At 39.7% G+C, this 15608-nt stretch overlaps 1 protein-coding gene and 1 pseudogene across 4 annotated transcripts in view; both read left to right on the top strand.

The window, feature by feature from the left end:
• The window catches only part of LOC144687802 (large ribosomal subunit protein eL31 pseudogene), a 647000-nt pseudogene that overhangs the window by 211969 nt on the left and 419423 nt on the right, over positions 1-15608 (top strand). The window lies entirely within an intron of this gene.
• The window catches only part of ddrgk1 (DDRGK domain containing 1), an 85631-nt gene that overhangs the window by 65948 nt on the left and 4075 nt on the right, over positions 1-15608 (top strand). For all 3 annotated transcript variants that reach the window (XM_078554218.1, XM_078554227.1, XM_078554210.1), the window contains exons 5-8: positions 5976-6098; positions 7545-7583; positions 13415-13471; positions 15447-15495. In XM_078554218.1, coding sequence (XP_078410344.1) covers positions 5976-6098; positions 7545-7583; positions 13415-13471; positions 15447-15495 — 268 coding nt within the window. The remainder of the gene's footprint in view (positions 1-5975; positions 6099-7544; positions 7584-13414; positions 13472-15446; positions 15496-15608) is intronic.

A 15608-nucleotide genomic window follows, 5' to 3' on the forward strand; every position in this document is an offset into this window, starting at 1 on the left:
CTGGACTAGCCATTTAAATACTGTGGCTGCAAGGGCAGTTCAGAGGCTAGGAATTGTGCAATGAGTAACTCACCACCTGACTCCTCAAAGCCTATCCACTATCTACAAGGCACAAGTCAGGAGCGATGGAATACTCCCCACTTGCCTGGTTGAGTTCAGCTCCCACAACACTCAAGAAGCTTGACATCATGCAGGACAAAGCAGCCCGCTTGTTTGGCACCACTCCACAAACTTTCACTCCCTCCACCACTGACACACTGTAGCAGCAGTATGTACTAACTACAAGATGCACTGCAGGAATTCACCAAGGCTCCTTCAACAGCACCTTCCAAACCCACGACCACTACCATCTAGAAGGACAAGGGCAGCAGATAGATGGGAAAACCATCACCTGTAAGTTCCCCTCCAAGTCACTCACCACCCTGACTTGGAAATATATCGCCGTTCCTTCACTGTCGCTGGGTCAAAATCCTGGAACTCCCTTCCTAACAGCACTGTGGGTGTACCACATGGACTGCAGCTTCAAGAAGCTCACTGCAGCTCGCCATCACCTTCTCAAGGGCAAATAAGGATGGGCAATAAATGCTGACCCAGCTAGCGAAGCCCACATCCCACGAATGAATGAATTAAAAAAAACATAGGTATTTATCCACCTTCAACAAAGCAAACTGATCATTCCCAAAAAATAGCTGAAATTTCACTTTCCCCTCTGCTCTCACACATTGATATTCTCTTCAACCCCCATCCTCTGCAGAATATCTCCCCTCTCCCACTGCCCCATGCAGAGGCGTTCTTCCCCCCTTACAGAGATACATTCCACTCTTAAACCTCCTTTTCCCAATTCGCAAAGAAGCACATCCTCTCATTGAACTTTTTCTTGATGCTGGTATTGGGTGCAGCTCCTACTTTGCTCTGTTGCTTTCCTCTGAGATTGGGCTGTGTGTCCCAAGCTTTAGTGAGAGACCCCACAGTGCTGTTAAATTCTAGGATCTTAAACTAGTATCATTGAAGGAATGACAATGTGCATCCACATCAGGGCAGTGTGTGACTTCAAGATGATAACACCTGCTGCCTTTTGACTTTCTGGGTGCTGGAGGTTGTGGGTTTGCGAGGTGCATCTGAAGAAGGCTTTGCATGTTGCTTCAATGCCTCTAGTAGGTAGTGCACACTGCAACAATGGCATGCTGGTGGTGGAGTGGTAGGTGTTTAGTCTAATGGATGTGGTGCCTATGCAGCAGACTGCTTTCTCCTGAATTGTGTTAAGCTTCTTGAATGTTGTTGCAGCTGCATCCATCTAGGTAACTGGCAAGTGTTCCATCACATTCTTGTCTTGTGCCTTGGAAATGAAGAGGCTCTGGGTGTTGTGAAGTGAGCCATTCACTGCAGAATGCCCAGCCTCTGACCTGCTCTATTGGACATGGCATTTATGTGGCTGGTCCAGTTCAGTTTCTGGTCAGTGGTGTACCCTGGGATGTTGATGACTGGAGACTTGGCAATGATAATGCTGTTAAGAATAATGTTAAGGAAAGGTGTTTTGAGCCATTACCTGGCACCTGTGTGATGTGAATTTTACCAGCCTTTATCAACCCAAGTCGAGATGTTCAGGTCTTGTATGCCGTTATGAACTGCTTCACTTTGAGGAACTGCAAATGCAGCTGAACATTGTACAACTATCAGCATACAACACCATCTGACCTTATAATGGAGGGTGGGAAATTGATGAAAGGACTGAACAAAGTTAGGCCTAGGATTCTGACCAGCCATTCACTAGGGCTGGGATAATTGGCCTCCAGCAGCCATAACCATATTACTTTCAGTGAGGTATAACACCAGCTGTTGAGGAGGTTTCCCTGATTCTAGACCAATTTTACTAGGACACCTTGATATCACACTTGGTCAAATGCTGCCTTGATGTACAGTAGTTGTGTAAATGGTGAACACCTGAACAATGGAGTCTGTAGAGATGAGTTTAAAATTAGCGGAGATCTGAAAAACTGGGCCCACTCGCACAAGCTTGTAGGTTTTACATCTCTTTTCCTTTTTGTTTATTGGCGTGATAAGTGGGTATGTATACAATGCCAGCCAGCTAATCTTTCTGTGGAAACCTACATTCCTACCTTTGGTTGTGCCTTGTCTGATTCCAGAGTTCATGCCCCTCTGCAGAGATCATTCCATATATTAGTTGCAATGTGTGCAAAATGTGCTTCCTGAATCCTAGACTTGCTTTTTAGCAGTTTGCATCAATGTTCTCTTGTCATACGGTTATGTTATAACTTGAAATAATATTTCCATTTTGTACTGTTTCAATCTCTAAAAGGTCACTTCATTTACCCTCTCAAGGCTGAAGGATCTGACTTTTCTTCATAGCTCAGTTCTTTCATACTAGGGATCAGCTTTGACCCTGAATGCATCTACAACTTGGATGTTGCTTTTGTCTTTTGGCAATCAGAATTGCATACAGTATTGAAGAAGTGTGCCTGACCAGAATAGTACACAGCTAAAACTAACTTGACTGCTATTCACTAGATTATTTTCAGTGTTCCTCAAGTTTCCTTCTAATAATCGATCCTATTATAACTAAAACAAAAACTTGCATTTATATGGTGCCTTTCACGACCATCAAAGCACTTTACAGCCATTGAAGTATTTTTGAACTGTGGTCACGGTTAAAATGTAGTAAAGCAGCCAATATGTGAGCAGCAAGCTCCTAAAGGTAATGACCAGATAATCTATTTTTGTGATATTAATTGGGGATAAATATCAGCCAGAATATTAGGGATAATTCTCCTGCTCTTCATGGAAATAGTGCCATTGGATCTTTTGTAACCACCTGAGAGAGCAGGCAGGGCCCTAAATAGAGTGTCAACCTTGATTTTTGTGCTCAGATCCTGGAGAGGGACTTGAACCCACAACCTTCATGACCCAGAAGCGGGAGTGCTACCTACTGAGCCACAATTGATCATGCAATTATGAGATATCTGTAAGAATAATGGGTCTGTTGTTACCATGGGGTTTTTTGTAGCCTTTTTTTTAAACCAGAGCCTTGCTGGTTTGTTTTTCACTTTAACTGAACCTCTGAATGTTGATCAACTCCCTCATGATGACTGTCAGTACTTTGTAGAATTAGTTATTTCTCACCCTTGGGCGCCCATCAGTAGGAATTTTAGTTTTGAACACTTTAAGCGTCCAAGCCAGGATTGTCAAAGCTATTAGATTTGTTTAATAATTTAGTTCTTGGCTTTAGTCATTTACTTTGGTTTATTTACTTTTGCCTTCTGTTTGCTGTTCTCAATTCCCACTTGCTCCCTCTACCCTTTCTACCCATCCTTCTATTGTGATATTGTAGTATCCAGCAGTGACTTGTTATTTGCAGCAATGTGCATCTTGGAGCTAAAAGCTAAGCTTTCTTTTATGAAATATATCTGAGCACAGCCTGTTTGTTATAAATTGTATGCGATTCAGTTTTTTTATGATTGTTAAATCCAGTATGTCATGGCACTGCATTTTTCCTTGATGCTTTGATTTAAAAAAGAGAAGGTACTGGAGCAGCCTCCTGTTTACACTTCCTTTATTTCTCTACAAGTGATTTTTTAAAAAGCAACTGTGGGCAGGATTTTCCCAGCAGCAGGCCCTCTCGCTGACACGTAAAATGACGCCCTGTGACGTCGGGCGGAACTCCCAAATTCACCGCGCCCCATTTAAATTTTCTGGTAGGCGGGGGCGCAGCAAAATCAGCTGTGTGCCTGCCGACCTGTCAATGGCCAATTGAGGCCATTGACAGAATCATTTAACTAATTAATAGACCTGCCCATTCAACCTTAAGGTTGAGGTGTCAGCTGTGGCTCAGTTCATAGCACCCTCGCCTTTGAATCAGAGGGTTGTGGGTTCATGTCCCACTCCCGGAAACCAAGAGCTGTGATTGTACTCGAAAGAGTTGCAATCTGTGACTGTTGATAACTCGAAAGAGTTTTAACCTTAAGGTTGGCGGGCAGGCCAAGAGCCCTGGCAGGAATTAGAAAAAGCATGAAACCTCATCCACAGGCAGGATGTGTTTCATGTAGGATTTTGTTTTAAAAAAAATTATGGACATATCCCAACTGATGTGACAGTGTCACATGAGGGGACATGTCAAGATTTTTTTTTCTCTATTTTTAATATTTGTGATAGAACGGCTGATCTCCCTGAGGCAGCAGTTAGCCTCCGGGAGATGAGTATGCTCTTTCGTGCGCATGCGCAAATGAGCGCACTGTCTGGTTTAGGGATTTCCCCCCCCCCCCCCTGTCTGCACAGGGAGCGCATAGCGCTTCCGTGCAGACATTGCGCTGGGCGGGCCTTAATTGGCCTGCCCATGTAAAATGGCGCTCTGCCCCCTGATTGGGGGCGCCAATTGGAGGCGTGCCCGCAATTCAACTTCGCCCCCTACGGGGGGGGGGCGCGGAGGAGGGGGGAGAATCCTGCCCTATATTTCCTTTTTACTCCATTTGAAAAGTAAAAATAATTCTTTTCAAGGTTCTTTTCCTCAAAGTTTTGAAACCAGTGATTTTAAAAAGTTCTGTTCAATGTACGTGCTCCCTTTCTGTCTCCATGGCTCTGTTGGCAGCACTCTCTCGCTTCTGAGCCAGAAGGTTGTGGGTTCAAATCCCACTCCAGGACTTGAGCACAAAAATCAAGGTTGAAGATAGTGCCGCACTCCCTCAGTATTGCACTATCGGAGATATCTTTCAGATGAAACATTAAACCGAGGTCCTGTCTGCCCCCTCATGTAAACAAAGGATCCCCATGGCACTATTTCGAAGAAGAGTAGAGGAGTTATCCCTTGTGTCCTGGCCAATACTAATCCCTGAATCAATATCACAAAAGCAGATTATCTCTCATTTTCGCCTAGCTGTTCGTGGGAGCTTGCTGTGTGCAAATTGGCTCCTGTGATTCCTATATTACATGTGACTAATGTTTACAAGCACTTCATTGGCTCATGAGTCTTAAACTAGGGCCACAATCTCAGAATAAGGGGCAGGCCATTTAAGACTGAAATGAGCAGAAATTTCTTCATTCAGAGAGTGACAAATCTTTGGAATTCTCTAAACTAGAGGGCTGTGGAAGCTCAGTCATCGAGCATTTCCAAGATGGAAATCAATAGATTTCTGGAGACTAATGACATAAAGGGGTATGGAGAGAGTGGGGAAAAATGACATAGAGGTAGATGATCAACCATGATCTGTTTGAATGGCGGAGCAGGCGTGATGGGCCAGATGGCCTACTCCTGCTCCTAAGTTCCTACGCAAAGCACTTTGAAACATCTGGTAGCAATGAAAGGTGCTATAAAAATGCAAGCCTTCTTTCCCACACCACCCTAATTTAAAAAACACTCTCCAATTCAACAAAGGAAAATTTACCATGTAGCATTTAAATAGATATGGGTATTTGAATAGAAGTTACAATAAACAACAGTACACCTTAATTTTCTTCCAGAGTCACTTGATTGAGAAAGCATTGTGCATTTGCCACTTGTTTCCTACCTGCTAGCCAATATAGTTTTATTTTTGTTCCATGTAAGGCATGCATATACCTCAGTTGCTGTTGATGCAACTGGAAGCATTCAGACCCTAGAATGTTCTGCCTTCAAAACAAAAAATTGCTTGGCATCTTGACATCTAAGCTGCACTGTTGGGGGCTGAAGAGGGACTTCCCGATACTAATTAGGAAACACTGTTATGCAAATTGCAGAGGTTGCTTCCTATATAAGAGTGGCATATCTTCATAAACACATAACTGAATACAATGCACCTGCACAGTGCATGGGTTGTTTTGTCAGCTGCACAAACATACTCCATGCCATGCACAAATAATGGGCGACAATCAATTTATTTTTTATATTTAGTTGAATTTCATTTCAGAAATGGAGTTTATTGAAAACATGTAATGTCTGTTTTAAAACCATTCTCTTTTTGTTTTTTGTTCTTTCTCACAATACAAAGGAAGAAGAATTAAAAAAAGCATGGGAAGAAAAGCAACGCCGAGACCACGAAGAATACCTCAAGTTGAAAGAAGCATTTACCGTTGAAGAGGAAGGAATTGAGGTAGAACCAGGTGAAGATGAGGTAAATATTTACATAAAAGCACAATGATCATCAGCTCCTGCCACCAGTTCAAGCCTGCCGCTGTGTTTTAGAATTTTGAAGGAAGCTTTTATGATTTCTTTTTACCCCCTGAGGTGGATGTTTTTATTTACCAGTTAAGACTGCAGCCTCATTCTACATGGTGTTGCCAAATATTTAGACATGAAAGCAGATATAAATTTATTTTATAGGAATTATGAAAATGCCTTCTAAATTTAGAGGAAAAGTTGGTGCAGTTGCAAGACAGGAATTTCAGTCCTTTAGTTTGGTGGCTACCTGTTGTCTTTTATTTTAATTTTAAGTAGTGACTTGGAGAAATTTGAATAACATTTATGAAACTTAATACTGATATCCTTGTAAATATTTTTTCTTTCTATTCCTTTCCGTCCATGTGTCATAGGTACTGAGCAGAATTAGTACTATTAGTGTTTAGCAATGCTGGATTTTGCTCTAAATGCAACGGTTGCACAATTTTTGTAGGCGTTTTATTTATTATTTATATATTGACTTATGATTACAAAACCTTTTATCCTATTCTGATAGTTAAGCTTTAAAATGAAAAACACAATATAATTGATTTGCTATCTCTTCTGTTGAAGCTCTCTTAGGGACACCAAGCAGCAATCTTAGATAGAATAGTTGAATTACCGTCATGCAGACTGTTCTTAGTTTGGGAATTAATAGCATCGCTTGCTTTAATTTGTCATGCTTGTTCACAATTTACTTTGAACATAATATAAATGTTACCATCCCTAACTTAAAAGGAAGACGCAAGCGATCAATAATGCACTTTACTTGCTCTTTATTAAACACTTGGTCAGTGGAATGCAATTTTATTTAAAAGGTGGTATCATATTGTGAAATATGTAGATCTAGTGAATTAATAATACTGTATAGCCTGCAAGCATGGTGGAGACATTGTAATTTTACAAATTATTTGACCATCATTGTCATACGTCATTGTTCAATGTTTAGTTTCAGTCAGACAAAAGTACCTTTCTTTTTACTCCGAATTTTCCGTGCTTTCATGTCTAAACAGAAGGTAGCATCTAATAAGCATGTAGCTGATGAGTTCCCCATTACAAACCTACTTTTGGTTCTTGTTATGCACGAGCTCGTTCTCACTTCAGTATAAAAGACCTTACGTAATAAGGGCCCATTTCATATTACTGTAGTGAGTTATCACCCTCCTTTTAATTTCCATGCTAAAAGTTTCCTGATAAAAGGCACTGTTCCCCAATCCCAGTGAAAGAAACTTGATGAAATGAAAGTGAATCTTCTGCTGTTGTTAAAACAAAACTTCAATTTTCAGAATTGATACAATATTGTAACTACGGAGCTAAGAAACCATGATAGTTGTAATATATATATTGAAGCTGTTAATTTTTCATTCTTTTGACTATTTCATTATTTTTTTTGTTTTCACAGGCCCGAGATCTTCTGCAGGAGTTCATCAGCTACATCAAGGTAGTGGTTGTATTTTATGTTGCATTGCCTGTTTAATCTTCTGTAAAATTGCAAGGGGATCTTTGTGAAGCCAGTATGGCAGACAAACGTTGAACTTGTGCAAAATTCTTTACTTTTGTCATCTTTTGGCCCTTTTTTAAACAATTTTTCCACAGAGAGGCTTTGAGAAAAATAATTACTTTTAAATGTTTTAAAGCATCGTGTATTCATGTTAGTTTCAAACCAACCAGCGGTATCTGAGACAATGGGCGTTTCAGATGCTCAAGCGCTGTCTTTCATGTTGCTTCCCAGTAGACTGTAAATGTGCAACTTGTCATCCTCTTTAGGCAATTCAATAACCTAGCACTCATTGTACTAGAAAGCCTTTTTGTAGTTGTAGTGAGAGATATAAGGAAACTGAAATACAGACAGGCAGTTAAGTTTTTGAAACGAAAAACAGTGAGGCCCAAAAAAGGGCTGAGAAATGTGCGCAATGTGAAAGGAGGTAAAATTAGTTTAAGCCTAGAAAGATCACTTGCTGATGCAGGAATTTGTAACATGCATTATTTTTGTATTATTGCACAATAGCAATTATTCTAATTGAAATAAGAGTTCACTTACTGTGTAATAGAGCAGCTTAATGATATGTGTTAAGCCTCATCACTCTTCACAGCAGGAGTGAAATACGTGTGCAAAAAACACACGAATATCCAGCCCTGGTCACAAAGAGATGCTCTTTATACATAACCCCACGGTTATGCTTTTGAATAAATAGATATAGGAGGATATAAATCAGCTCCATTTTGGGAAGTAAGATTATTAAAGTACTTATAGTTGTGAATGGTGTTATGAGTTAGGGGGAATGGGACTGATTGGATTGCTCTACAGGGAGCTGGTATGGACTTGATGGGCCGAATGAGCTCCTTCTGCCCTTAATGACTCAGTATTCTATGCCATTATACTTGAGAAACTATTTGCAGCAGAACAGAATTGGTTGTAACTCCTAATACAGTACATGCAAATGTTGAACAATTCAATGTCACTGAATTAGTAGTTGAATCCACTTGATCTCCTTAATTGAGAGAAATTTGGTCAAGCCAATTTGCCTGATTGTGAGTTTATAACGCATCACTTCATAGAAAAGGATAACACACCAATCAGCATTTGAAAGGGAAAGATCAGTTAATGTTTCAGATCTCACACACACAATATTAGCCTTTCTTTCTCTTTCAGATGTCAGTTGACATGCTTTGCATTTCTGAGATTTTTATTTTGATTTCTAGATCTCCACAATTTGTGGGGCTCATTTTAACCTGACCCACCTGGCAGGAAGCTGCTGGGATGAGATCGGCCCCTGTTTTACTCTCCACAATTTTACTTTGCACTGCTTTTAATAGAATGTGGAAGGTATTCTGATTTGATCAATCTTTCGCAGGTGGATTTGGCTAGATTAAGATGATTGGTTGCGGTTTTTCTTTTTATTTCTAATATAAAAGCTTTTGGTTTGTTTCACACAGAAGAAAATTGCTTTTTGTTTAGCTTTCTGTAAAAGTTGAAACAACAATAACAGCTTGCACAACTAGGGGATACACAATTAAAGTTTTGGGAAAAAGATACATGGTAGACGTGAAGAAGAATTTTTTTACGCTGCAACTGGTAATAACCTGGAACTCTCTGCCTATGAGCGTGGTGGAAATAGACGATCAATGATTTCAAAAGGAAATTGGAAAGGCAGTTGAGGGAAATAAAATTGCAGGGCTATGGGCATAGAGCAGGGTAATGGGACTGACTGGATTGCTCTGCAGAGAGGCTTGGACTCGATGGACTGAATGGCCTCTTTCTGTGCTGTAATGAATGGCTCTACGATACAGAATTGTTATTTTTAATGCACAAAGCATCCATAGATGCTTTAGAGGGAGAAGGGAAATGGACAATGAGCAGGAGTTACAGAAGACTTGTTTAAAGAAACGGATCTTGAGATTTTTAAGGAGGGGAGAGATGTAATGAGATTGATTTATATTTTGAATCGTCTTCTGGATAAGCTGTGTTTATTCCTGATTTGAAAAATTTTGCTTGAATCGTCTTCTGGATAAGCTGTGTTTACTTCTGATTTGAAAAGTTTTGCTTCTTGTAATTTTTAAGTTAGCTATTTCCAGGTCATTGTGCAGGCTTCTATTCCCCTCCCATTGTACAATATATTTCAGATCTCCCATTTGCTTACTACTGTGCTACTGTTACTCTATGCTTAAGAATATATATTTACATTCATTTTCTTCAGGAAGAAAAAAATGTTTTCTGCAAGATTACAAAACCTGTAATTTTGTGGAATACTTGCCTGATTTGAAGTTTAGTGTTAAATTATCCTCAAACACTTGCATTTGTGTGCATGGATGAAAGTATAAATGCTTGTGTATTTGTTTGTTGCATGTGTATATGTAACACTGCAGAAATGGATGTATTATAAAAACTGAGTCTTGCTGTATGGTAAAATGGCCTGCTCCTGAATTTGTGTCATGACTACAAATCTTTTGAAATGAGTACTGAAATAAGTGGGTATAACTTAGTCATTGTGCCCTGTCTCTGGATGTTATCTCTCTAACTCTTTAGAGTAAAAGAGTTACAGTATTCAATGGGAAACTTGAGTCAACTACCCATCAAGAATCTTGTCCAGCCCAAGTTACTCCTCATTTTAGAGAAGTTTCTGTTGAAAGGGTTCTTGCCACTCGCCCCTTTTCAATCAAAATATATTGAAAAATGTTCCTGATCAAGCTTAAATCAGGAACCTAACTAATTGATTTTTTTTATTCCAAAGCAGCGAAAAGATTTAGGTGACATCTGCTAGGTCTTCAACAGTTGAGATTGCAGGACTTTATATAGCCTTTTCCCCAAAGCTAAATTCCTCACCCTTTGTTAATGGCATCGTTGCTCAGTGATGCTATTGGAAATTTGGTAGTAATTTTATTTTTGAAAATCATACTTATTTCTAAAAAAGACTTTCAATTTTAATGTATTTTATATCAGTTGTTTAAAAACCAATGTACATTTCCTGAAGCCAGAAATTAATCAGCACCCGCTCCTACCACACCCCTTCAACCCCCACTGACTGCTGCTGAGCCCTTCAGCAATATGATTTAAATATTCTAACAATTCAAGTACGCCTTATCTGTCAGGGAAGTAGTTGAACACCTCCACTTTCTTACTGATTTATGCAGCTGGTGAGTAGGCAAGAGAGAAACCACAAGATAAGAGTGAAAGATGATGGTGTGACTAATTGGGCATAAATATTATTTTAGCTACCCTGCTTGGATGTATGGAAGTGGTTTATGAATCACTCTGCAGGCAGTGGTGGATGCTAAGGCATTTGGCACTATAGTACTTAAATACACAAAAGAAATATCCTGTATCTGCATCCATATATTTATTTTGTTGTTATGACTCCAGGAAAGACTTTGAAGCATGTCTCCAATGACTGGTGAGCTGCAGTGAATGGATAGCTCTAGGACTTGAGCCTCTAGTTGAGAAGCAGAAACTTAGCATTAGGCAGACACTTGTCTGATTTTTGAACTGGACATTCTGGTTGTAGTGGTGACTACCACCACCACTAATTCCGATTTATTGAAAATCGGATAGTAAAAGTTTGTATTAAAATAAAATGTGCGGCAGATCCATTTCAGATTGACTGATGTGTGAGAGTACCAGTTTCAAACGCTCCACACTGGTTTTTGACATTGTTTCTCCCCCCATCTTGATTTGCACTTAGTTAGTGGTGTTCATCCTATAAATGGTCAAACTTAATATCCTTTATTTCCAGCATTTTTTACTTTTATTAATCAGCAGTTCAGGCAGAGAGAAACAGTTAGTGTTTCATATTGATGACCTTTCATCAGAACTGGGAAAAGTTAGAAGTGTAATGGTTGTTAAGTAGGTGAAAGGGGGAAAAGTGGAGAAAGAACCAAAGGAAATATCTGATAGGGAGGAAGATGGGAGACATTAAATGACAAAAGAGTTCTTTACCTTTTAAGTTTCTTTTTAATGATCATCAACAAAATGCATTAATTCCTGTTGTAAAAATGGGTAGTAAGACAAATTTGCGTATCTAAAACAGTCAAAAAGAGACAGATGTATGAATAATGTTAATATGTAGATCACTGTGAAGTAAGTAGGAGTGTATCTTCAAAGAGACAATTGCAGATTGCATGTAGGTAGGAAGGTGTTCTGTATCTCAGTACAGTACTTGGTAAGAAATGATGGGATTGCAGTTTCTTGTGAAAATGAGGAAAGACCATTGTGGTTTATGACTTGATGCTGGAACCATTAGTCATTTTCTCCAGAGCGTTTACAGTACAGTGCACTGCTGAAAATCTCATTACTTGTATTGCTTATCATCAGTATATGAAGTTCTTGTCTACTCAACACGATATTTAAAATCACATTGTGTGTCGGCCTTTCTGAAAAACTCACTGGAGCTAACGGCTACAAATAGGTGCAGAAAACCAAAAGACTGCTGTAACAAAATGAAGTGCAGTATCATTTGTTCTGTGCAAGAATATATAGGCAGACTAAAAAAGGAAATGGTACCTTTGACCAAACTACTGGACTGTTGCATATTAATTATAATCCTTGACCTCAAACTGGGTCATAGTAAACTGGACACTGCACTTCCCCTTGGCATCTCTGTTCAAATCCAACCCAGATTGCTGGAATTAAATTCTCCTGTGATTTTCTGTTTGTACAATTTCAAAAAAATTGTTTTTGTAGAAAAATTACTGGCTCTAATTTGGCACCAATTGGCAGTGGCACTCGGGGAAGGATGACTTTTCATTTTACTTCCTGACTATGGTTAAAGGCTTGTTATAAAATTAAGTTTGAGTGTTATATCCCAAATGAACATTGCTTTATGTGTTAGTTATAGCCTGATGTAAGTCCACTTAAACCCTTTTGGACTACTTAGTCATTAATTATATGCAGAACTAATGTTTTATATTGTTATAAAGGCAAGCCTCTGCCTTTCTCTCTCTCTCTCTCTCTTTTCCCCACCGCTTTTCTCATTATTCAGGTCATCTGAGGGTGACGACGTCATGCTTTTGACTCATCTGCATCCTTTTCCCCACATCATCATAGAAGAACCGAAGATGGATTTTGGCAGCTCCCAGCTATGAGAACTGAATTCCATGGGCTGGTTGCACACTTCATTTCTCAGTCCATAGTAGACAGTTCTCCAGCTTGGCTGCTCCGTCCTTCAGCATTTCTTCAGCCTTGATCTCTAGATTGTACAAACCTTCGCAGCTGAGCATGTCGTTTTTTTTTAAAGTTTTCAATTTCTCTTGGTTATCTTTCCTAACTATTTTTACTTGGGTATAGTTAGCATTGCAGATCTGTCTGATAAATCTGACAGCTGAACCAAAATAAAACAATGACACCAGATGCTGCTTTAAACAGCTGGATAACATTTTTGCCATATAGCTTCCATAGGATTTATTTTTTCTTCACAAATTAGTCCATGAACAAAAAGAGGCAGGATGGATCTTTTGTAGCAAGACAATTATTGGCAGGATGGATCTTTTCTAGCAAGAAAATTATCAGTAACTTAAGTTCTAAATTTAACTTTGACAATCAGTGGTTATTCAGCTTTAGCCAGTATGAGACTTTATCACCAAGTATTTGCTGGTAAATTGCCAGCAGCCAAGAGCTTTCAGTGTTGGCTACTTGGGACTAACACTTGTAAGGTTACAATTTTGAGTAAACACTGTAGGATTATTTTTCAGTGATTTTTCAATTTTTAATCTTTGGAATTCTAATTGCTGCAATGCTGTCAGGAGCCTTGGATGACCGCTATCTTATGTTTTTTCCAGAGTACAAAGGTTGTTCTTTTGGAAGATCTTGCCTCTCATTTTGGCTTGAGGACACAGGTAAGCTGGATTTTAAAAAAAAAAAATACAAAAAGCCCCTTTCTTCTTGGGTGCAGAGAAAGAGAAAGTACTTGGTTTCATGTCCAGCAAAATATCCCGAAATTTGTTACAACCATGGATTTTTGAACTGCAAACACTGTTGTTAATGAAGGCAAATGTGGCAAACGATTTTGTCCAAAGCAAACTCCCGTGAAGAGGAAATGGATGTATGGTAACTTTAAGAAAGCTGCATCTGTGTTTACTCCTTTGTTTGCACTATGTTCAAGGCAAACTCCTCCATGTCTGAAGGATTACTGCAATAATTGGTCCTATTTTTCTTAAATTTGCACATCCAGTAATTGCAAATGTAATTGTATTCTATCCTCCCTAGGATATTGCTGTAAGGGGCAGATAATCTTCTGCAGTTTTTCGGTTCTGATTTTCCATAATTAGCTAGTAGACTTACAGTTTCAATTTCATTATTACAAAAACCTGTTGAGTTCCCCTTAAGGATCAATTGGCACTGCTCAATGAGGTTTTTTAAATAGAGATCAGGAAAATTCTATATTCACTCCCTGGTCGGTGTTTAACTCATCTCAAATCTTTTCAGCCCCAGAACATCGTCATAGGTGTTCATTAGGGCAGTGCTCTAAGTCCAACCATCTTTAGCTGCTTCATCAACATAAGAAACAGGAGCAGCAGCAGGCCATTCGGCTTCTACAGCCTGCTCCACCATTCAATAAAATCATGGCTGATCTCTTTGTGACCTTAACTCCACTTTCTTACCTGACCCCCCAGTAACACTTGACTCCTTGTCAATCATGACCATCCACCATAAGGTCAGAAGTGGGGAGGTTCACTGATGATTGCACAGTGCTCAGTTCCATTTATGATTCCTCAGACTCTGAAGTGGCCTCTGTCCATATGACACAAGACCTGGACAACGTTCAGGCTTGGGGTGGTAAGTGACAAGTACCTTGCGCACCACACAGTGCCAGGAAACGACCATCTTCAACAGAGAGAATGCAATCATCTTCCTTTGACATTCATCGGCATTGCATTCGTTGAATCCCACACGATCAACGTCCTGGGGGCTTAACTGGACTAACCATATAAATGCAGTGGCTATAACAGTTGGCCAGAGGCTGGCAATTTTGTGGCAAGTAACTTGCCTCCTGACTCCCGAAAGCCTGATCACCTACAAGGCACAAGTTAGGAGTGTGATAGAATATTCTTCACTTACCTGAATGGATGCCACTCCAATAACACTCAAAGCTTGACATCATCCAGGACAAAGCAACCCACTTGATTGGCACCCATCACCTTAAACATTAATTCCCTCCACCACTGACACACAGTGGCAGCAGCGTGTACCATATACAAGATACACTGCAGCAACTCACCAAGGCTCCTTCAATAGTACCTTCCAAACCCTTGACCTCTATCACCTAGAAGAACATGGGCAGCAAAATTCATGGGAACACAAGCAAGTGCCCCATCAAGTCACCATCCTGATTTGGAACTATATCATCATTCCTTCACTTGTCACTGGGTCAAAAATCTGGAACTCCTTTCCTAACAGCACTGTGGGTACACCTGCAGTTGTTCAAAAGGCAGCTCATCACCACCTTCTCGAGGGCAATTAAGGATGAGCAAAGGTATTGACCTTGCCAGCAGTGCTCACCAGTGAAGAGGAATAAAAGAAACTGATTGCAGCTGTCAGCAATGGGTCATAGAGAAGTTGGATATCCCTGGACTTGGGCTGGGTGGGAAAAGATCAGCAAGGTTTCTTCTTTCTGATCACTACCTAGTGACCCCTGCTGGAAGTTCACTTCTGTGCAAATGATTTGGCTCAGTTGCAATAATTTGAATAGTTTGCTGGCTCCTACACTGACAATTTTAATGCTAGCATATGCTTAATTGTCGCTTTATTTAGAATGTGGTTCAATATTTTGACTCCTTATCTTCAAATTAATAATTTTTAATTTATTTTAAGGATGCTATAAACAGACTCCAAGATTTGATTGCTGAGGGAACCCTGACAGGTAAGCCACTGGTGCAATTAAAAAAAAAGACTTATGAGTTCTTTAAAGTGCATTCTGAATGATGCATTTTTGTACATGATTAATACAGACCTGTTTAAAGAATTAATGGAATA

Source organism: Cetorhinus maximus, chromosome 1 (assembly GCF_964194155.1).
Source record: "Cetorhinus maximus chromosome 1, sCetMax3.hap1.1, whole genome shotgun sequence".
In the NCBI taxonomy this organism is placed as follows: domain Eukaryota; kingdom Metazoa; phylum Chordata; class Chondrichthyes; order Lamniformes; family Cetorhinidae; genus Cetorhinus; species Cetorhinus maximus.